At 41.4% G+C, this 24,227-nt stretch overlaps 1 protein-coding gene across 1 annotated transcript in view; it reads right to left on the bottom strand.

Annotated features, from left to right (window-relative positions):
• The window catches only part of ARFGEF3 (ARFGEF family member 3), a 137,215-nt gene that overhangs the window by 95,958 nt on the left and 17,030 nt on the right, over positions 1 to 24,227 (bottom strand). The window contains exons 3-4 of the mRNA XM_037520473.2: positions 11,331 to 11,412; positions 8,388 to 8,519 (exon numbers count right to left, since the gene is read on the bottom strand). Coding sequence (XP_037376370.1) covers positions 8,388 to 8,519; positions 11,331 to 11,412 — 214 coding nt within the window. The remainder of the gene's footprint in view (positions 1 to 8,387; positions 8,520 to 11,330; positions 11,413 to 24,227) is intronic.

Raw genomic sequence — 24,227 nt, 5'->3', positions numbered from 1 at the left:
TAATAAAAAATTCATTTAGGGCCTCCCCTGGTGGCGCAGTGGTTGAGCTCTGGGTTGTGAAGCTGCCTGCAGCCTCTGCAGCGCCGGTTTGATCCCTGGCTGCCAGTGAGGGTCCCACATGGCACAACAGACCTCTCCTGCCACACCCGCTGCTCTCCTTAGCAATGTACTTCGGTCCTTCTGCCCGTTCTGCTCCCCGCTCTGGTGAATTCTCTCACCCTCCCGCACTTCTGACTATACCCAGTGCTTGTATAAATAAATAATCTTAAAAAAAAAAAAAGAAAATATTCATTTAACAAATCAATATAAGTAACATCTAAGAGAAAACAAAAGTTAAATAGGTTCTCTTTTCTGGTTTAGTCTAAGAAAATTATTTTGACCTAATCTCATAGCTGGATTTTTAAAAGTAAATTTCACCACTACTTTTCAGATTAATACCCTTCCTTCTTCATTTCTTTTCCTCTCAAGCTTCCCCATAATGTGTACCTCATCCTAGACAGTCTCCTGTATACATGAGCTTTTTGATAATTTTATTGCTAACGGGTACACACATGGCAAACAAGCCCCACAAGACTGTTTTCAAGGGCTAACACCAACCTAATTCTATGTTAAACAATTATAAAGTGGTTTCAAAATATCCAAATTACATGACCTCTTCCTGGTAGAATGGGACAGAAACTTCCTGGCATAAATAGTGGGGTATTTTCTGTAGAATATGGCAAATGGTTAAGACTAGGTGAATAACTGATATTTAATAATTAACAAAATTCTTTTAAGGAGTGAGCAAAAATTCAAAACTAGTGAATATAATGAGTTTTTTTTAATCAAAAATATATCAGGAAACACTCTTTTTCCCATTACTGTAGAAGAAAATTGACCTAGTATAGGCTGTATAGAGAGGGGTTATAGAAAAGAGGTGAGAAGAAACTCACAAAGGTATTTCTAATGTTTTGGTTCACAATTTCAGTGAGTTCATAGGCATCCGTGTATATGCTATAATATTCTTTTCAAATAACTGCAACAAAAATAATAGTTTATACTGATCCTATGGGTACATTGTTCTAATCAGTTCAGTTACATGAACTCATTTAGTAAGACTCATTACAATCCTAGCAGGTATACATCATTAGTATTCACATTTTACAGATCAGGAAATTGAGCCACAGGTAAATTAAGTAACTTTCCCAAGGTCACCAGGCATTCTAACTCCAGAAATTGTGTTCCTATCACTCTGCTACCAATCATTTTGAAAAAAGTTTAAAGACAACAAAACCCAATTTCAATGTTTCTTACAACATGCCATTCTCCTCCTCCTGTAGATGCTCTTGGCCATGTAAAGGTTCTTCAGAAAATTCCTAGCTACTGCAAGAGAGTCCATTCCTTCATTATGTTTCAGTATTCTTCAGAAGCCATCTTACCCATTTGACCTCTCAGTTCACTCCAACACAAACCTGGAAAGTCTTCTCTACCTATCTAATACCACATATCTAAGCACCTCAGTGCCTGGCCTTGCTACAAAGCCTTTCCAGAATTTACAAATGGTTGACAAGAAATTACAAATGGTTGCCAGCAACACTGTGTGCTCAGCCAAGCAACTAAAACAGTCCAACTTTACCTATAAAAAGGGGTCTGATAAAAAGGGGTCTTTTGATCTATGAAGTTATATCAGTTCTGAAGTGCAAATCCCTACAGAGCTTTATCTTTAGGAGCTCACACAGATTATCATCTATAATTACAATTTTAACTTCCTTTGCACGTTGTTTATCCTAGCGGTGTGTCGCCTTCTCTCCAACAGCCAATAACTAACAAGCAGTCAGTAAGCCACGTGCCAGATGCTCTGCCACACACCAAAGGGATAAGAATACTAACACTATGCAATGTGTTCCTTGACTGACTATTGAACTTTTCCACATGCCTGAATCAGAAGTGTAGGACTGAGTAGTGGGAGAGACTACAATGTGCAGTTTACCCAAAGAGGCCACTGCAGGGAGCCCACTGGCTCCTGACCTCACAGGTCTCTGATGCATCACCACCCCTTCCCTCTGAGGAAAATGCTGTCTAAAAAGAGCGGGAGGTGGTGGAGGGGGTGATGTGATAACTGCCTCCAGCTGGGGAAAAATAAGGTCACATTTGATCCTCACATGGTAAGTGATGGTGGCTGACTGCTAGTGATCTCTGAACACCCCCGCCCTTTTCAAAGAACAGAACTCTGGGCATACAGCTGCCCAAAATAGAGTATAAATCCCAGCCTTCCTTACAACTGAGTGCTGCCGTATGGCTAAGGCACAGTCGGTGGGGTGCAAGTAGGTGTCTATTGAAACTTTCCTTCCTCCTGCTGGATGCCTGGAATGCAGACGTATTAGCTGGGGGTGTGGCATCGTGGTGAACCACGAAGTAGGGAAACAAAAGCCAAGAAACATGGCTCTCTGATATGTGGTTCAGTCAATACTGACCTAAGTTTATGTGAAAGAAAAATAAACTTCTGACTTGTTTTAGCTGAAACCAACACTAATTAATAGTTATCCTTTCTCTAATCCTACCCTCCTTTCCTAGCTGATGTTTTCTCATTTATTGGGGTAGGATTGGTTTACAACACTGTATAGGATTCAGAGGTAAAGGGTCAGACCTCTTCAGATGTATGTTACCCCCCACACCACACCCAGCACCAAGGTACCCATGGTCCTCCACCCTAGTCCACTGTGCCCCTGCATGCTTTGCTCTCCACCCTCCCCCTCTCTTGCGTCTCATTTAAATGTTATTCTTTAAGAACAGCCTCTTCTGGCTTCCTTTTCTTCTGGCCTCCATCATGCCCCATTAAAAATACTTTAAGCTGTCTAGATTTTTCTTTCATTGCATTTATCATAGTTAGTATGTATTTCTACAGCTTCCTAATTTTTGCCTTCATCACTAGCCTCCAAACCAATAAAAGTTCTGTTTTTGTTTAGTTTCAGATTTACTTCACCATGGGATCTTCTGAGCCTAGCAGAAGGCATGGAACACAGAAAGCAAATATTAGCTTTACAAATGATTGAAAGAATTGGAGAATCTTTACCACTTTTCTAAAACAGCAGAACATCCACAGTAAACATAAGGATTTTAGCATTTATACTTGCTTAACAATAAGAATAAAGTTTTACAGCACCCAGTGGAGTAATTCTCAAATATATTCTAGTGGCAGGATGCTCAGTAATGGTGGTGCCTAAAAGAAACTGATCGATAGTCTGAAAATTTCTTATCACAAAAAACAATGCACAAGCTATTTAAAGGAAGATCACATTTCTAAATTTTCAATGTTTGCTCATACTTTTTCATATATTTTTATTGTCTATCTAATGTAGTCATACCAAAGGGTAGATAAACATGGGGGGGATTCAGAATTTTCCCCAAGTGTGTACAAAGCAGAAAAAGACTATTATTTAATCTTAGCAGCAAAAAGAGGAAGGGTTTTTGAGGACCATTTAGTTAGCAGAACCACATATTTTAGATGCTCTCTGTATTAACCACAGAAATAATAAACTTGTAAGTCAAATCAACCTCCAGCAATGGTAAGTTCAGATATTAAACATTTTTCATGAAGCACACTTTTCCTTAATGATCGAGACTGCGGCACACCTTCTAGTGCCCCAGTAGCATTAGGCTAAGAAGGGATTTCTTCTTGTTATGTGCAGGCAAGACATTAGCCATTTCATCCTCATATTTCACTAATGACCATTCCCTCCATAAAACATGCCAGGAAGACTAAAAGCTCTGGGTTATGAATCTCAAAACTCTACTCTTTGGATAAATAGCTCAAACATAAGACCTACTCTTAAAATACTTTTGAGAAGGGATTGAAAAGGCAACCTTCCATGTCACCTGTTTCTTACTCGCAGACCAAGGCACTGACTACAGAGCTGATATATTATTCAAAAGCACCCTCCCTCCTTTCCATTGTCATACCAGAGTCCTGTGTGGACATCCTGGAGCTGAGCTGTCCCAGTCCTACACCTGAGTCCTTCACCTTTGTATTGTTGTAGATGTTTTGACTTTTGTTACAAAATATAAAAATAGCTCAATGGTAAATAACACTCTCTTTCCCTTCCCCCCCCCACTTCACACACACACACACACACACACACACACACACATCCCACCCCCAGCCAGAGCCATTAGCTAATTTGGTGGGAAAGAGATTATGAGTCTTTATACTTGAGTCTGGCTCATGTACCTAGTGAGAGAATACACTGTCGCGGGAAGATACAGAAAACACGCAGGACTCTGAGCCACTCCTAGCTTTGCCCCTTAAAAAGGGGCTGTGACTTAATGTTTCCAATCAATTATTAATAAAATGGAAATAGGAGCACCTACCACCTAGGTGTCTTCCAGGATAGACTTGGAAGGTAAGTACCCCACTGTTTAAGAGCACAGGTCTGGCTCCAGGCTGAATTACAATTCAAACACTGGCTCTGTCAATTATTAGCTGTGTGATCTTAGCACAAATGCACTTGCTAGAGTGTCTGATGCATGATATTCAGAAATTAGCCGCTGCCATCTCTCCTTTGAAAACCTAAAGTATTCCATCAATATTCATTTCTAGAATTCAGAGATGCACATAAAATAAGATGTCCAATATCAGAACACACATCAAATGCTTCCTCGGTATCCGGTTTCACATTCTTCCATATCAATAAAACCAGACTATCCTCCACAGATAGGATGCTCACATCTCTGACATGCTTCTTAGAGGCAGGAGGCCAGATGTAATTCCCATCAGTCAAAGACTCAGTCAATTCTTTCAACTAATAACCTTGCTAAAGGTCATCCATCAAAAGAGGGCGGGGAGGGCCTCCCCGGTGGCGCAGCGGTTGAGCGCTGGGTTGCGAAGCTGCCCGCGGCCTCTGCGGCGCCGGTTCGATCCCTGGCTGCTCCCCGGCCACCGGAGGAGGGTCCCACATGGCGCGCAGACCCCTCCTGCCGCCCGCTGCTCCCCTCAGCAGTGTACTTCGGTCCTTCTGCCTGCTCTGCTCCCCGCTCTGGCTCTGGTGAATTCTCTCACCCTCCCGCGCTTCTGACTGTACCCAGTGCATGTATAAACAAAACAAACAAACAAACCAGCAAACAAATAAATAAAGTATGCCTCTATAAAAAAAAAAAAAAAAAAATAAAAGAGGGCGGGGAGACAGGGGGGAGAGAAAAGAGTCCTAATTGCTCTAGTCAAAGATGTCATTAGTTATGTACCTGGCTCCTATGAGGTCTGCATGGCATTTACAGAAATGGCACAGACCACAGGCAAATGCTGCCAAAGCAGACAACCATTCAATCTAAATATTATGTAGTGCCAACCATATAAATGTTCCATTTAAAAGGTAATCTATCTTTAGAAAAACATCCTTTCTGATTCTTTAAAGTTCTGAAATTTTATTTGCTCAAGCTACAAAATATTTATGTGGATTCCATGGCCATTTCAATAAATCAAAGCTGCCTTTTCTCCCCCTCCTGTTAGATAATAAAACCATGTAGTTCCTTAGTCCCTTGACTGAGTGATCTAATCTCATTCCTATAATTTGTCAGATGCGAGCATCATTTTTTTTAACCCTCCAATTGAACATCTAGTGCCTTCTTTCTAAATGAGAACACTACCATTAGAATCTTGGGTTTCATTATTAGCTGTCTCTAATCTCAGGAAAGTCCCTAAAAGAGGAAACCATATTATTTTCTCTACAGGAATTTAGTACAATTGCTACACACTCTTAAGAGTGTGACATGGTTCAATTGCTCATGTTTATAAACACTAGCAGATAGCAAAACGTGAGTAAAATGCATGATACAGCTTTTTCAAAATAGCACCTAGGATTTGCTATAAGAATGTGCTATGCTGTGATTGGACAGACATAAATAAAAACTGCAGTGTGATTACCTCTCCTCAATAGTGCAGTCAGCCCAACATCTGCAAATGCCTACCATACCTCATTTTAAAGGATTTCTTGTACCTACAAAATATCCATATAAGATGACAGAAAGATTTTTATAGGAAATAGCTCTGATAATTTGTGATCAGAGTGAGTTATGTTGAAGCACCAGGAATAAAGTAATATACGCTTCATATATAACAAATCCTTCATTTGGAGGAATTCTAGCCTTTCCTCTGCAGACTCATCCAATTTTCTTTTGACTTAAATATGACTTTAAGGAGAATGAGCAGTTAAAGTACTAAGATGGTAATGATACTAGCAAGACAAACTTACTGGAAAGTTTTTACTTGGCTCATTACAACTATTCTCAGACAAAAGGGTGCACACATCTGAAGATGACTAAAATTGGTACAAAGATTCATCACGCAGAGAGAAAGGGTATAAAGTTTATTATTTCCGGGCCTCCCCGGTGGCGCAGCGGTTGAGCGCTGGGTTGCGAAGCTGCCTGCAGCCTCTGCAGCCGGTTCGATCCCCGGCTGCTCCCCGGCCACCGGAGGAGTGTCCCACATGGCGAGCAGACCTCTCCTGCCGCCCGCTGCTCCCCTCAGCAGTGTACTTCGGTCCTTCTGCCTGCTCTGCTCCCCGCTCTGGCTCTGGTGAATTCTCTCACCCTCCCGCGCTTCTGACTGTACCCAGTGCATGTATAAAAACCAAACAAACAAATAATAAATAAATAAATAAATAAGACATGCCTCTAGAAAATTAAAAAAAAAAAAAAGTTTATTATTTCCAAGCCAGAAATGCCGTAATATGAATATATGTCCACACCCAAACATGTAATTTAAATTTCAGAAATAGAAAGTGGTCATGGTGCCCTCACATCTGGGCTAAGCCAGTCAGACCACTATCTCCAAAGCGTCCCTCGATGCCACCAGTCACATCCCTCTGAAATATAGTTATCTCAACTTTCTAGCTGCTTGACTGAAAATTTTTGCCTAAAATGAAAGTATACTACAAAAAAATTAGCCGAAGGCTAGTTTTACTATGAACTGACATGTTCTTCCCCAATGCTAATGTTTAAAAAGCTGACCATAATAGCATATAGCCAAGAACCTTAGCTTTTTAAACATTTTGGAATTCTAATTGTAAATAATGGCAGCCCAGATTACTGACTCTCTTTTTTCTGACAATTTCTGCTTTCTTCCCAGACATTAATTATAAATACCAATGTCTATTCTGGTACCATTAGAAAGTCCATTATGAAAAGATCTTGATGATTTCCAGTAGAGTTAACATGTGCCAACTCCTGTCCTCAGCAAGGCTAGCAGAAGGCACTGCTGGGCTGGGGTGAGAAGGCAAGTGTAAGTTTCCAAAACAGGTGTTACTGTTGACACAACCATCAAACATCCTGCCTTTCCACAGCTCTTAGAAAAACAGGTACTTTCTCATTTTACTTTTTAATACAAATTCCTGTATTCCACAAAAAGCTGTATTCCTGGAGACTAACAAAACCCTATGGGGTACATTCTCTTCATAAGACACCAAAGCTCACCCTCCAACCTTCTACATCCAGTCTTTTCTGAAACAGAAACTGAAATGCAGAGTAGTGGATTTTCTACCCAAGACAAAAAACCTTCAGTGCAGTTCCAGGAAGAAATCAATCATTAAATGACACCAAACCTTCTCCAATATGCCCCCCACACATTGCTCCAGGAAGGAAATGGACAGGTGACATTACACACACCAGCCTGCAGGTTCTGTCTGTGTGACTCTGAGCAAGCTCTTGCTCTGGGACACAGATTTCTATACTTTTCTACACAACTCACTGTTCACTCGCAGGATGTGCACACTCCAGTCAGTAGGAGGGGCTCCCAATCATGGTGATTGCCAAAGTGGGAGAGAAGGGAGGGATTGAAGCCATCCCTAAGAAGGGAGATGGTGACTACAATGTGGGAAAACATTTCGCATAATTAGAGGAAAAAAAGGAAAAAATGAGGTGATTATGATATGGCTCCCAAGGATGGTTCCCTGCTCCTAAACTGATTATTTTAAAACCCAGTCTGTGTCACTAAGTCTTTGGTTTGTTTTAACATAAACAGGCAGGCAGAACACACCCAAACACACTGGAACAAGAGGCTCTATCTACCACAAGCTGAAACTACTGCTCACACACATCGTCTTAAAGGTGATAAATACATTTCCCAATCACATTTGATACGCAGGATCAGGCCAAAATCTTCCAGATTTACTGAAATTGTACCTTTTTACTTAGGTTGTCATTTCTGTTCAACAACAAGGTAATTCCACAGAAACATATGCAAGGCTAATGACCAAGCACCAAATTCCATGTGCAGGGTGAGCAGGCAAGACCACTGCAGGAAGGCATTGTCATGATCACAGTGAGTGCTGGGCTGGGGGTGGGGGGGGTGGGGGGGATTGTCCCATTCTGTCCCCAGGCCAGTGACGCAAATGGTCTGGTCACTGTGCCCGACCCACCTTCATCACTTCCACCTGCAGGTCCTCGTTGAGGGAAGGAGTCACTTTCACAGCATTCAGTATCTGATTGAGCAGCTGCTTCTCATCAGAGTTCGTTTCCATGGATACGAACCGCTCTTCTGACAGCAGCTTCTGTAAAGAGGCACAGGCAGTGATCACAGATAAGCTTTCTCTGCTCCCTTGTTCTGCAGTATCTCAGTGTGTGCTGAGGAGACTTCCTTACTGGGGAAGCACAGAGGGAGAGGCCGTCAGGAAGAAACCCATGCCATGTGCCGTTAAGAAGAAAAACACATCAAATCTCTAGTAAATTGGTTTTGGCAAAGACTTTGTCCTACTACTAGATAATTCATCCTACTTGTTACATCCGAACGTCTAACATGGCAGCCATATGGGCTGTTTGGGTGCTGGGGATAGAGGACGACGGTGCCGAGGGGAAGCTAGCCCCTCACCACAGCCACACTCACACACACCCCTTCTGAGGGCAGCTGTGTCACAGCAGAGATGGTCTTGTAGACAAGTTCACTTTGCAGATACTTGCCTTTTGTACTTCCTAATGTGAGTTACCACTTACCTGGGAATGACTCATGAATCTATGAACCGCAATGTATTTTCATCAGAAAATGAACACCCCAGAAACCTAAAATAAGATGCCATTCCTTAGCATGAGGTCCCCCAGGGTCACGACACCTCACAGGACATCTTGTTTCTATTCAGGACAATTCCTATTTCTCACAAAATGCTCCCTTAGATTGAACCCAAACCCATCTGACTCCGATGTCCACACCCTCTTCTTTCCCTTGAGCCACACAGGTGAAGCTTCTAAAATATGTGGAGTCAGCTCTGAAGTTCATCTAAGTCCTTCTTCTCCACACTAGAATGCCTTGGGCACGTTTAAATGTTCTCAGCATGATATAGTTTCAGATAGTCTCCTGTTTAACACATGGCTTCCAGAGGGATGGAACATCTCAGGGGAGGTCTGTTTTAAAGAGGAAGGCCACCCAGAGAACACCCTAAGGTAAACTAGACTGCAGGTGACTGTGATGTGTTGATGTAGGTTCTTCCTTGGTAGAAACAGGTACCATTCTAGTGAGTGATGCTGATAATGGGGAGGCCATACACGTGACCGCAGGCTGGGAATATGTGGGAAATCTCTGTACTTTCTCTCTGTTTTATTGTAAATCTAAAACAGCTCTAGAAAAGTTAGATCTTAAATTAAAAGATAGAAGAAGGGAAAGAGAGAAGCCACAATGGGTTTTTGGTGGCACCAAATCTGGAACTGCCCATCTGCAAAATTGTAGTTATGTAAGCTTAATGTGTTTATGGCTTAAAAACAAACACCAAAAACCCATAATGCATGACTTTAATTGCATTCTCAGATCAAATTGGTTTAGTTGTCAGTCACAGCATATTCTATGCTGACTCACCCTGAAACCCCTAATTCTCATTCACAAGGGCTGCAATTAAACTGTTCTCCCCAGTCTGTCCTGGGGCAGTTGATTTTTGAGAATCTAGTTAAGACTTTATATTTATCCATGTTAAATTTGTCCTTGACCAATTCCATGTAGATTTTAGTCTGTGACGAACTTCTGGGATTCTGATTCATCTAGCATTATAACGTCCTCTCTTAGCTGATGCCACTGCAGACCCAGAAAACAAGTATTTCAAACCTTCTTCTTAGGGGTCTCTGATATTTTTGTCCATATTCCTTCCAGTAATTTTTCACTATCATGTAGTGCAAGCCAGGGCACCCTCAAGTTACAGTTTATATACCAATCTGTTTTAATTAAGCAGATCAAGACTCAGAGACCCTAAAAATTATCTACATTTGACAGAAGGTAACAGCATAGTAAAAGGAAGGCACGCAATCCACCAGGTCACTGCAGTTACCAGGCTTAGAAAACCTTCAAAAACAAGGTTCCAGAAGTCAGAATGAGTGTTTAAAAAATTTTTAACTAAATGGGAAATCTATATATTATTAGAAAAAAAAAAAGGAACACACATGGCCAGTCAGAACCAACTCCCATTCATTTTTATGGTTGGCCCAATAACCAAAAAAGCAAAGAGCCTTTAGTGACACTGATGATGTGTAGAATTGTCTAATGCTACTGCATATTAAAACCTAGATTATGTAATTCCAAGCCACTGGGGAAAGAATGAGCAGCAGTTTTCTCCTAAACAGTATTAGGAACCTCTCTGAACTTAAAGAGCTAATGATGAAATTGTACAAGCTGATGTGAAAAGCAACTGACAAATGCCACCAATCTATGGCCATGTGAATAAACCCCTGCAGGCCTGAGCTCACAGTGCTCGTTAGATAGAAACCAAAGCACTTAAGAAGTCAGTGTTTCTATAGTCATCACCTTTGCACTGTTGGAATTGGACCTATAACATTTGGTGTAAAATACAAATGAAATAATGCTGCTCAGAGAAAGAAATGTGTCCAAACATTCTGACTGTCCTTATTAACTCCAAATCTCCTTCTTCTTCCCAATCTTTCTTTGGGAACAAATCACATTAATCCATTTACCAACACTGTAGAATAGAAAACAAAATAAGATCTTTCAGTTTACCCATCAAGTCTCATTAGACAGAAACACAGATATTGAATGTACAAAAGAGTTCAGTTGGCATAGAACTTGAGGTGTCTCTTTTGGAATCCCTTACTCTCTTAAAAGCTGGACATCAGAAGAACCATTTCATTTTGGGTGGGCTAGGTGGGCCCCCATGAATCAGTGTCAGCTGACAAAGTCCCAGTAAGATGTTGCTGTGCAAATGCCAGTAAATGTAAGAAAATCCTATTATCCTCTATCATTGTTACCTACTTCAGTTTCATTTCTGTCTGGGTCTTTAAAAAGCAAGCATGTAAAACATTAAGTATTTGCTCTTTCAATGCGAAAGTGGTCTGTCAATTTCCGCCGCCCCACCACACTCTGCAAGCCATACCTGTATCCCTGCCAAGGCGTGCTGGGCCAGCTTCACATTTTTGGACTCCAAAGCCAACTGGAGAGGCAGCAGGCATTTCTCCCTGGCAAAAACATAAATAAAGACAACATGTGAGCTCAGCAAAGCTGGCAGTCAAGAGATAAAAGCCTTATGTACAACTACCCCCAAATGCTGCTGCTCACATACACCGAACTATAACCAATAATGAAAATGTGTAGACTTAAAAAAAACACACACACACACAGTTACAAAGCTGTGCAGAAATAATAGCATCCAGAAACTAGCAAGGCCATGAGACTCTCAAACACAAGGACTCTCAAACAACTGTTTTGGTGCGTTGATTATTACATGGTAGGACATGGCCAGCTCATAACAAGCCTTGCTCTTTCCCAAATGAACATAATTGCTTGTACCCTGTACACCTGGGTGAATGCTGCTAGGAAGCATCATTCATGTAGGTTTCTGTGCCTGTTCACCTCTCTTCTTCACCTCAGAAATGACTGCATCACCATCACAACTCTGCCTCATCAATCAAGGCCAAAATTTGATACTCAAAGTGGTCAATAATTAGTTATAATTTTAAAATTTGCTCTCTAGTCTCCATCAGGTATCTGAATTTTGTGACTGCTTCTGAACAAACAAGTTTCTGAGACAAATACAAATGAACCTTCCCATTCAGCCTTTAAATTGGCACTTACCTTAGTTTTACATTTACCAAAGAGAAGTACCAGGAATCATGGGAGAACTAAACAAACAACAACAACAACAAAACATGGAGCGCTACTTGGATATTTTAAATATTAAAAAACAGGGAACTGGGCATTAAAATATGTGATGAATAAATCAAAAGGGCCACACACACACACACACACACACACACACACATCTTTCTGTTAGAAGCAGTTACTCTAAATAATTAAACAACAGACCAAGAATTTTAATCAACCCATTATTTCCCTATAGATTTACACTGGCACAAACAAATGAAATGTGACTTAATTTTACCAGGTTCCTCCACCCTAGTAGTCCCATTTTTATTTTATACTTTCAGCACATGCTAAAAGATTCATTGACTTCAGAGGGTGTGAAAGTCATAGAGTGAGGCTATAGGATTTCATCTTTGGAGAAATCAGGGTCACTGTTGCAAAATACAATGTGTAAAGGCAGGAAGACACAGTGCAGGTTTTCTGATCCAGCAGACCGGGTAAAGGAGGAGTCAGAGTCCTCAGTGGCTTTTTGCAGGATTTTATTGGGATTTAGCAGGTACATGGCAGCAGGAGTGTTGGGGGGCCAGTACGCTGGCAGGCCTCCCAGCCCCCAGCAGGTCTTCACTCCGGGCTCTCCGGACTTCACTTGGCTTCTTCTTTCAGTTTCTCCTCGGCTTCTGCTGCTTCTTTCTCGGCTTCTTCTGGTGTCCCCGTGATGCCGCCCTTAAAAGCACAGTCTCAGCCCAGGTGAATCCCATCTACCTATGCCCACACCCTACTCCAGGTGCCCTCCATCAGGCATGCATTCAGGACTGCAAGGATCCATCATCTATCCTGATGGCCGGAGGGCAGGAAAGCCTGACATTTTTCCTTACCCTACATAATGAAACAGAAATTTAATTGTATCTGTGACTGCTTCCTGCAACTCTGCTGCTTTTCTGTGGACTCCTCCATCAGCAGCTCCAGGACAGAAGACATGACAGCCACAGACACTCCTGAGTGCCAACCACAAAGACAGAGCACAAGCAGATGGATAAATTCTCCCAACTGTATTACTTTCATTTGGGTGGCCATAATTTTGTCTGTGTACTGTTGTCAGCTTTTCAGAGTTACAAGTCAAACATGGACAGGCAGTAAAAGCAGGAATAACAGGCTTTTCCAATTTTGTTTCTTTTGTTTAATCACATGTTTACAAGCTTGGAAAGTTAATAGGGAGGGTGAAAGTAGAGAGTGAAGTAGGAGTAATGGGCAGATGGAATATTAACAGAAGAGCCTTAGAATTTCAGAGGTAAAAGCTTGCAACAATCAAATTTCCATCAGGATTAATTCATTGTGAAGCATCTTTCACCTTGAAATTGGAGTCAGTACCAATGAGCAGTGCTGAGGTCCAATACTGTTACTGTCTCAGAGCCTGGAGCAGGAAAAGTCTGGTAAGTGCCAGTGTGCTGAAAATGCACAAGCATCACACGACTCACCAAGAGCAGCGAGCAAGGGTGGAGGCCACTTCAACAGCTAGGACCTTTTTGGAAATGCTGAGCCTGCTAAGCCTTGGGGAGCAGCACACTTGCTGATCAACAACTGCATACCTGTTACTCTGCCATCCTCATTATCTGTCCCTGATGTCCTCTTCCCTCTCTCACCTACTTCTACATCCACACAATTCAGACTGCAGACCTGAGCCAGGGTGCATGCAGACAAATGCCAGGAGCTCCAGTTTGCCACACAATCCCAGGGACATCACTGGCCTTCTTTTCATGCTAGACATAGTCACCAGGCAGGACCGGAAGATGTTAATAGGTTCAGGGAGGTTCTGGCTACGTTGAAAGCTATCAGTGTTTAATGGAAGAGCAAGAGCTGTGGTATCTCACAGACCTGGAGTCTCCCAACCATTTTAAAACCACAAGGAAGATATTTAACTGTTGGGTCTTAGTTCCACAGTACATCGGAGGGGCATCTTATGACCAATCCTGCAGGGCTAGTAGAAGCAGTGATAATATGTGTCAGGGAATGGAAATTTTTTTCCATAAAAAGTAGATAATACACATTTTAGGCCTTTGGTGTCTGTCCTAACTATTCAAATCTGCCACAGCACAAAAGCAGTCATGGACAATACATGAATCAATTAGCCAATAAAATTGTGTATTTACAAAAACAAGCAATGGGTCAGATTTCACATACAGGCTATAGTTTGCTCAGCTCTGATACAGACAAATATAGACCTAGCAGAGATCACAATTTTTAGCACAAGATAAGCAGATGTACCTATCACAGTATCCACAAAGCCTGCTACCTAGGACATGGGGCTCTCTATTAGTGGAGGGTCTTAGCAAAACCAATGATAGCACTGAAATTCTTAGAAAGTGAATGCATTGAGGAGGGAATGCATTGAGAGACTTCATCTGAGCATTAAAAGAAAGTATTCCATCCATCCAATCATCTGCTCAACTAACATTTGAGTGCCTGCTATGTAAAGACAGCATGACGGGTGATTGAGACACTAGCAAGGACAAGACAGAACAAACACTTGCTTTCATTTTTACTTGTAGCATTAAAGAAAAATTAACATCTATAATATATATTATCTGTCAAATATTTATTATACCAGTTACTGCAGCCTTTAAATTAGGTACTCAGCCTAGTTTTACACCTAGAAAATGGGGGTTCAAAGAGGTCTTGTTGCCTGCCCAAGGCCACACAGCTAAAATCTGTTGGACACAATTCAAGCCCGAATCCATCTGATTCCTAAGACCAGGTCGCTAAGAAACAGATCTCTTTAACCTTTTTTGGATCATGAATCTGTTGGACACAATTCAAGCCCGAATCCATCTGATTCCTAAGACCAGCTCTCTAAGAAACAGATCTCTTTAACCTTTTTTGGATCATGAATCAAAAAATCTGGCTGAAGACCCTCTTCCTAGAGTACATAATCATTTCAAGGAATTCACTGCCCTTCCTCCCTCTAGTTCCAAATGTGTATGAATCCCAAGTGAAGAGCCCCTGCTCTGGGGGAAAGGATCCTTCCCAGCACAGCAGAAACCTCAGTGACTCAGAGAAGGGGTCCTATGCCCTGGATTTAGGGTTCCCCTAAGGTGGGCTTTAGTGAGCCCTGGAGTGGAGAGGTATCTTTGTGTGCATGTGTGTCTGTAGGAGGTAGGCTTACAGGCTGGCTAATTTTCAGACCCAGGGCCTTTCAACCCCTTAAACCTTATGATCCCCTAGATGGGCATTACAAGCCTCAGATCTCACTTCTGCAGGAAAAGAACACGTGCAGAAATGAAATGGAGGCACTGCTGATTTCATTGCTTGCTCTCTGATACCATGAAAATCATGCTGCCTTAGTTTTTTGAAAGTGATTTTAATAAAAGAGAATAAAAGGCCTGTTAATTGGAGCTCTGGATTAAATTTATAATGAAATGCAACGTGACACACACTTAGTTCTCTTTGCATATACTGTATGAGAATAAATCGTCTTTTGATCTTTCTAGAAGCTGCCTCATTGGGGAAAGGGCATACCAAAAACCAATATTCAATTACATTAAGTGATTATTTTTTATGCACAGGCATGTGCAAATTCAGTCTCGCCTAATTAAATAAAGGCAGCAGCCCCAGGTTTCATGTCCTGACATGCCATTATTTCTAGAGACAAGTAATTATCAGTGCAGCATATGCATGAGGAAGACCTGGTCCCCTGACACTGTGTCTGGTGATGTCAAGGAGACTGAACCTATTTCCGTAATTGCACTGTCATGGTTCACAGACCAGCTTTATTGGGTTGGAAGACTACAATGGACGAAGGGAAATTAAAATAGATGAATTGGGGAAATGTTAGGATTCACTAAAATTTAACTTCCAATATGAGCACAAACATCAGTGTCAATTAAAACCAAATATATTCCTGAATATTAGGCTGATTTCTCTTTGATGCCCCATGTGGGAGGGGGCACAAAGATATCTTTTATTTCTAGGGTCTGCTTACACTATCTGATTCTAGGATTCTATGATCTGAGCCATATATCTAGCAGCTGTGTGGATTCCTTCACCTTCCCTAGCATGGTCTGGTTGGAAATCAGTGACTTGTATGTGCAAAGTACCAATTCATAAAATCATATTTACAATTTTATTTAATTATAACTTTTGAAAGCAGAGATTTGTTATCAACATAACAGAGAGAGATGAGATTACCTATCCAAGGTCACAGTTGTGACTTAACGTTGGACCACCTGTCTTCAAAACTCATGCTCTCAGGCCTCTATCACAATGTCTACACTAGCAGATAGATCCCATCAAATGTGGCATGACAGCCTGCTTTCAAAATAGCAACTCAAATGTATATCAGGTTAAAACAGGGGGGTCATCATCAAACAAATGATATCAATAATCTCATGTTGAGGGGTCATTTATGAAGCAATGCATTATATTTGACAGCTGGTGTGGGGTTACACAGGGAAAAAACTGGCTTTGGAATCAGTTGCTGGCTTCAACTACAAAGAAACATCGTTTTTCTTAGTAGTGATGATCTTTCTTAATTTGAGTACAGTAGACTTGTGACACGAGGGATGGTATCATGCTCGTTTATGAACACTGATATTTTCAACATTTTGTATCAATATTGATGGGTCTTTTTTTTACTGACGAGGCTTTTGCCAGAGCCAATTCCATTGAGCCAAATGGAAGTGAACTGATTCCTTAACTGATTTTCTCTGCAATGCAGATAAAATGTTTCTTTATTTCAATAAAATATCTTCTTCAGTATCACTCAGTCTCATTTATATTTCACAACAAAAATTAGATTCATCCTTCAGGAAGTGTTTCAGGCCCTAGGGATATGGCTGTGAACAACCTAAAATCCCTTTTCTCTGGCAGGATTTCTTAGCAGGCCTATTGCAATTACTATGAAATTGCCATTTCTTTAGGTCAGGAAAGGTTGAATATCAGCAATTTTATATGATTCAATTTATTAAAATCCTAAACAATGTGATTATGTAGCTCATGTTTTCTCTGAAGATATAAACTTTTATTATCTATCATTTTATTGTAATATGCATATATGTACATAAAAAAATTCTGAATAGTACAAAGGAATATTCAGCAATGAAAATCAATTAGGGCACCAGCTAAGAGCGAGCTGACCTGAATGCTGACCATGGCTATTTCCATATAGTGGCATTTTTTTAAAATACTTTCTATTTATATCAACTTTTAAATAGTAACTCCAGAATACCTGCCACCTGAACAAAGTATTTTTAAAGCAACTGGCTCCTCACCAAAACAACCATCATAGCATTTCCTTCTCCTATTCAGCTTAAAAAAGCGTGAATCAGATTATACACAAAATATTAAATATGGAACTTGTAGTATCCCATTTTTTTTCTGCTACTTACACAAACAGTGCAACTCTATGGTAAGCAGACCTGCTGCTCCAGTCCATAAAGAAAACTTCAATTTATGTCCTTTGGGTAGATCCCTAGGAGTGGAATTGCTGGGTCCTCTGGTAGCTCCATTTTTAGTAGACTGAGGAACCTCCAGACAGCTCTCCATAGTGTACGGACCAGTTTGCACTCCCACCAGCAATGCAGGAGAGATCCTTTTTCACCACATCCTCATTGCTAGTTTTTGGGTTTTTTTTTTTTTAAAGATTTAATTATTTATACAAGAGCTGGGGTACAGGCCAGAAGTGTTGGGGGGGGGGGTGAGAGAACTCACCAGAGAGAGCGGGGAGTAGAACAGGCAGACAGATGGAAGACATTGCTGAGGGGAGCAGCTGGCAAGGCAGGAGAGGTCTGCTGCACCATGTGGGTATCTCCCTGGCCGGCCAGGAATCGAACCCACTCTGCAAAGACTGGACAGCGCTCAATCTGACACGAGGTCAGAGCTCAATCTGCTGTGCCACAAGGGAGGCCCTCATTGCTAGTTTTTTTAATATATGCCATTCTTACTGGTGTAAGGTGGTATCTCAATGTGATTTTGATTTGCATTTCCCTGATTATAAGGGATGTTGAACATTTTTCATATACCTGTTGGACATTTGCATTTCCTCTTTGGAGAAATGTCTTTTAAGTTATTCTGCCCATTTCTTGACTGGATTGTTTACTTTGTTTTTGTTGAGTCATGTGAGTTCTTTGTATTATCTTTGTGATCAGTCCCTTATCAGCTGCATGGAGTGCAAAGATTTTTTCCCAGTCAGTGATGATGCATGGGTGAATTAGTGAAGGAAACTCTATGGGGACTATGCCTGAGGGGGTGGGGGGAATATTGTTTAAAAACAAACAATGATGTAAAAAATAAAAATAATGAATAATAAAAAAAGCACCTGATTATATAAATGGCCTAAATAAACTAAGAAAAAAAAAAAAAAAAGAAAACCTCCATTTAGGAGCCCCCCTGGTGGCACCAAGGGTTAAGTTGCAGCACTATGAAGCCATTGGCAGCCACTGCAACACGAGTTTGATCCCCAGACCTCTCCAGTCTCGCCCACTGCTCCCCTCAGCAGTGTATTTCAATAAACCTGCCTGTTCTGCTCCCCACTCTGTCTATGGTGAATCCTCTCACCTCTCCGCACCTTTGTCCTACACCCCAGCTCTTGTATGCATAAATAAGTCTTTAAAAGAAGAAAACCTCCATTTGCATTATGGGCCTCACTATGCTCAATTTTTTTGTAGTGAAAGAACAACTGCAGGCAACTAAGTAGGTTTAATAATCATCCGAAAAAATTGAACTACTACCTGAGTTTCATCTTTGCTACTTGATATGTTCCATTTTAAAAATAGCTGCAAAAGAGCAGAAAGCAACATATATAACAAAACATTTTGCTGCATCATCATGATAGGATAATGGGTCTATCTTTTCATTTTAAGGTTTTCAAAAATAGTGCAATATTTAAAAAATAAAAAGCACTGCAGTTCAAGAAGACAATTTATAAAAGAGTACATTTCTATGTACTTCAAAAAATTTTTCCAGTTTTACTGAGAGATAACTGACATATAACATTGCACAAATTCAAGGTATACAGTAAAATGATTCAATATATGTATATATTACTAAGTGCTCCCCACAGTAAGTTTAGTTAACATCCATCACTTCACACTGTTGTGATTTTTTTCCCGTGATGAGAACTTTGAAGGTCTGTTTTGCCAACTTTCAAATATACAATACAGTATTGTTAAATACAGTCACCATACTGTATGTTACACCCCCAAGACTTAATTTATCTTTGAAAAGATTAAAGACAGATTATGGCTTGGTATTTTCACCTGCAATCTAGGGATTATCAATATTAATACTTCTGCTATAAGATTTAAATTTATGTAATCAGGGGCATAAACACTAAAGGGTGTTTTTTTCTCCACCCCCCGAAGGAAAAAAATGACATGAAGCCCATAGTAATCAAAAGGAGGTTGTTCTAAACTTTATTTTTCCTACAAGTACTGAGTATTTCTTAGACTCCATGGGAAGGCCTAGGAAGACAGCGCAGAGCTCCGTCCCCAGCACAGAGACCCATTGTGCCAGGCAAAGCTAACAACCACTCATCAAACACAAGCTCAGAGATTTCAAGTCTCACAGTCTCTATCCAAAGAGCCATCCATCTGCACAGATGCCACCCGCCTTCACCTTCGTGCTTCTGCTTGACCTGACTAGTCTTTCTGGAGCACCCCCTTGTTAGTGCTTTCCCACCCCCAACACAGGATAGTGGCTGCTATAGTTACTTAATAACTGTGGGGGGTGGGGGAGGGAGAGGAAGGAAGCTCACAATCAACTGGTAATGAAGTTCCAAAAATCTGCTACCTAGCAAGCTACTTTATTAGCATACAATGACCAAAAATAAATTAAACTTATACCTGAAAAATGAGAACTCCAGAAGTTCATGCTAATTTTTGACCAATTGTTAGACTCATAACTGTAATGAGGGAAATAGTAACATGACTTTTTGTAGCGCTTTTGCTAGAAAAGTACTTTATAGCACAATTTGATCGAGTTTGAATTGTCCTTAAAATTTTTTTAAAGAACTAAGATAAATGACTGATATAGATATATACATGATGGAATATTTTGTCATAAAAAGGGAAATCCTGTTATTTGTTACAACATCAGCAAATGCAGAGAACATTGTACTAAAAGAAGCCACAGGCAAGGACCTCCCCGGTGGCGCAGCGGTTGAGCGCTGGGTTGCGAAGCTGCCTGCAGCCTCTGCAGCCGGTTCGATCCCCGGCTGCTCCCCGGCCACCAGAGGAGGGTCCCACATGGCGCGCAGACCTCTCCTGCCGCCCGCTGCTCCCCTCAGCAGTGTACTTCGGTCCTTCTGCCTGCTCTGCTCCCCGCTCTGGCTCTGGTGAATTCTCTCACCCTCCCACGCTTCTGACTGTACCCAGTGCATGTATCAAACAAACAAACAAACAAACAAACAATAAATAAATAAGACATGCCTCTAGAAAATTAAAAAAAAAAAAAAAAAAGAAGCCACAGGCAAAATATACATACTATATGAAGTCACTTAAATGTGACACTAAAAAGTTCAAACTCAAAGAGAATAGAGAGTAGCTGTGTGTGGTGAAGGTGGTCAGAGGTAGGTACAAGCTCCAGGTTCAGAATGAGGAAGTCCTGGGGTCTCATGCACAGCAGATCACTATATACTTGAAATCTGCTATGAGGGTAGATCTTATGTATTCTCACCACCTACACACAGTGTAACTATATGACGTAATGGATGTATAATTGACTTGATTATAGTAATTGTTTCCACAATGTATATATCAAATCATCAAACTGTACACCTCAAACACAGAAGATTTTATCTGTCAATTATAACACCTCAGTAAAGTTGAGAAAGGAAACTGACACCATTTTATATACTGAAGTTATAACCTTTGTCCCCTGTTACAAACTGCAGTTCTTTCTCCATGGGCATCAAAAATCAGTTTCAGCTGTCAATGTATAGCGATAATTCCCCTTAAGCAATTCATTTTGGCAGTAAGCATCAGACAGAGAACAATGATGTAAAATTTTATTTTCCCATAAACAGCAACTTTTCCCAGCAGTAATACGTTTGTGGTGTTTCAACTACTGAATATCCCAAAAGATCCTGCACTGCAAGCACTTTTTAAAAATAGGCCTTGGGTGAAAGCCAAAAGGAGGCTGGTTTGGTTCCTTATTAGCTGTCTGCTTTAAATATAAAATCGACTCTACCCTCTGTCTCGCAGCCTGTAGAGTCAGCTGAGTAAGATCTACACGAATCTTCTACTCAGTACCCTTAAATGGGGCACCATCTGATGTGGAGACGAGACTTTCTCAAAATAAATTTCATTTTCAAGGTTGGCTTTGTGTCTGGGCCTAGGGTTACCTGTCAGCCTGGTACAAACTACGTTGCAACCCAGTCAAAGTGCAGGCAGTTGTACTAACATCTTAATGTCAGCAACAGGCTGCTGGATTTCTCTTGGGGCCATATCACATCTCTGATCCATCTGGATGACCTTCCCAGATGAAATATATACTGGAAGAAAAATATGCCCATTGTTGTTTTCACACACTGAGAAGAGAAAAACAACAGTGGCAGACTCTTAGTGAAATGATTAGACAAAGAGTCAGTGAAACTAAGACAGTGACAGCTGCCTGCCCACCACCTGAGAACCGGGCATGAAAATGGGCCCACAAAGGACCGAAAGCTCTGACTACACCAGGCGAGCAATTATGAGAGGACAGCAGTGACATATAGCTGTGGAGACCACAGGAGCAAATGTAACACAGCCATTTCCGACAGGCTGGGCTATAAATGCCAAAGTACATCTACACATGCCTACAAAGTCAGTGAAAAGAAGTGAAGATCTTGATAAAGATGTCCACATGGAAGAAAGGGCAACCTGTCAACAAATTTATCGTGGAATCGAGATTTCTGAGTATGCTGTTATTCTGGCGTAATCATCATCTTTATTGGCAACATCCCATTCTTAAGAAACCTCCAGCAAGGAAAAGTGTTTCTCCTTTTACAAGGTAAAATAAGGACCTCTATTGATTTTCTATTGTATCAATGAAAGAGGTTCCTAAACTCCAAAAAACTGAGAATGAGTGATTGACTCCACCACTAAACACTCCCCGAATTGCGCAGATGCCTTTTAACTAGGGTGACTCACTATTCACGTCATGGTGATTGTCCCCATGTGTCAGAGGGCACCAAGGCACTGTCAGTTCCAGCCTGGGAAGGTGGGCACATCCTGAGCAGGGTCAAAGTGACCAGAGCTTTGCTGCTGAGAGACAGGGTCAAATCCCCCTGGGACATCAATGTGCTCACTCAGGGTTATGGACACGGACCCTCAGCATTCTCCATGGCAGGTCTAGGTGATGTCCTCCCTCCCTGGGGCACCTCCCTGTGCAGACTCAGCTCTCCCTAGTCATAGCTGGAAGCCAGCGTCACCACTGCTGGGGTGCTAACATGGCCGGGTCTACTCCACTAAAGGCCCAGGGTGTCTGAGCTGTAGGTCCCCTGCTCTTACTTAAATATGAAGATTACAGTACCTTGGAAGGCAATCGAGTCTGTTAAAAGAACCATGGCCCAGCTCAGAGATCTGTGGTTTAGCTCCAGTCAAAAACAGTGGGGTGTAACCATTGGGCATGTTACTTAAACTCTCTGGAACACAGTTTCTGTTCCATAAGACACTAGGAAGGTTCTGTCCCTCGTGGCCTCCTTCACAAGGATGGGAAAGATAAACTGAATGGAAGATAGAGCTTGAAAGCAAATGTCTCATTGAAATATCAGGGAGGTGAAGTGAGAAGAGCAGCACAGTCTAAGGAAACGAGTCCTCTCTGTGCTGGCGTGTGTTCCCTATAAGCCTCAGTTGTCCGGTCTGCGAGATGGGGATAGTGCAGTTACCTCCTCCAACTGGAGTAGCCTCACTTTATTCAAGCATGAGGGTAGTAGTGTCAGTAGCCCTTTTCTTAGTCACTAGTTTCCATCTTTGTTTTGGCTTCTATGTTGTCAGCCCCTCGTAGTTCAAGGTTGGTCTAAGCCTTTCCTGACAATCCCTGTTTCCTACTTTTCTAGCTTCCCTATAGCTCTGGAAGAACTCTTTGCTTTCCTGATAAAGAGAACCACATGTTTTGTTGGCGCTGCCTTTCTGCCTTTGGCCTTTTTGCCTTCCGTCTTGGATGGGGATGTGATGACTGTACGAAAAAATGAGTATTGCAACCCCAAAGAGTCAAATATCATAGAAGACCAAGAGAATCCTAGAGATATGAGGGCTCAAAGCCGACTTTCAAACTGCTAATTAGAGGGGAGAAAGAAACCCCAGCTCACTGAAACCACCATGAGTTAAGCTTTCCATTGCTTAGAACGTCCAGCATTCACAACTCACATCCCCATTAAAGTCACTTCTCAGAGAAGTGCCAATATTTAAGTAATTACATACATGCCTCCTGTCCCAACTATTTTCTAAGGTGAAAGGTGAAATAAAGGACTAGATAGGGACAACAACAATTCTTATCCTAACACATGTAAATGACAGGTAGCTGATAAATAGGTACAAAACACATAAAATATAGCAGAAAACAATAGAAAAAAATTTAAGTCAGAGCTATACTTGACCCTCTATCATAGTTTAGCTGCATGATGTAAACAACTGATTTTACCTCAGTCTCAGTTTTCTATCATTCAAATACGGATTATACTAGTACCTATTGCACTTATTGTGTATTTTAATAAGATAATGCATAAAGTCATTAGTACAATTCTAGGCACAATCAATGCTCCATAATTGATAGGCTTGGTTATTTAGGACAAGCACATTACACCGGGGGACTGGCTGAACGGATGGCACAGTGAGGAGTCTAGCTGATGCATGCTAGTCAATCATTTTTGGCAGCAGGGCAAAGCTATGATGGGCATCTATGTGTCCAGGGGGTGGGGGAGAATGCCAGGCCCCCACCTCAAGCCCCCACACCTTGTAAACACCACAAATGTCTCAGCTCACCTCTCTTACTGTTTTTCTGGAGTTACCACTTAAACCGTAGTGAGGCAACCACTTTGTTCCTTGGGCTCACTCTCTTGTCTGGTGGTCCCACCTCTCTGTAGTCACTCACCCTCGGTAAGGAAAAAATGTCAGGCTTTTCTGCCCTCCCGCCATCAGGATAGATGATGGATCCTTGCGGTCCTGAATGCATGCCTGATGGCGGACACCTGGAGTAGGGTGTGGGCATAGGTAGATGG

Source organism: Talpa occidentalis, unplaced genomic scaffold, assembly GCF_014898055.3.
Source record: "Talpa occidentalis isolate TD23 unplaced genomic scaffold, MPIMG_talOcc4v2.1 talOcc4.2, whole genome shotgun sequence".
Classification (NCBI taxonomy): Eukaryota; Metazoa; Chordata; class Mammalia; order Eulipotyphla; family Talpidae; genus Talpa; species Talpa occidentalis.
The sequence above is the reverse complement of the archived record's forward strand: the minus strand, read 5'-3'. Positions and strand labels throughout refer to the sequence as shown.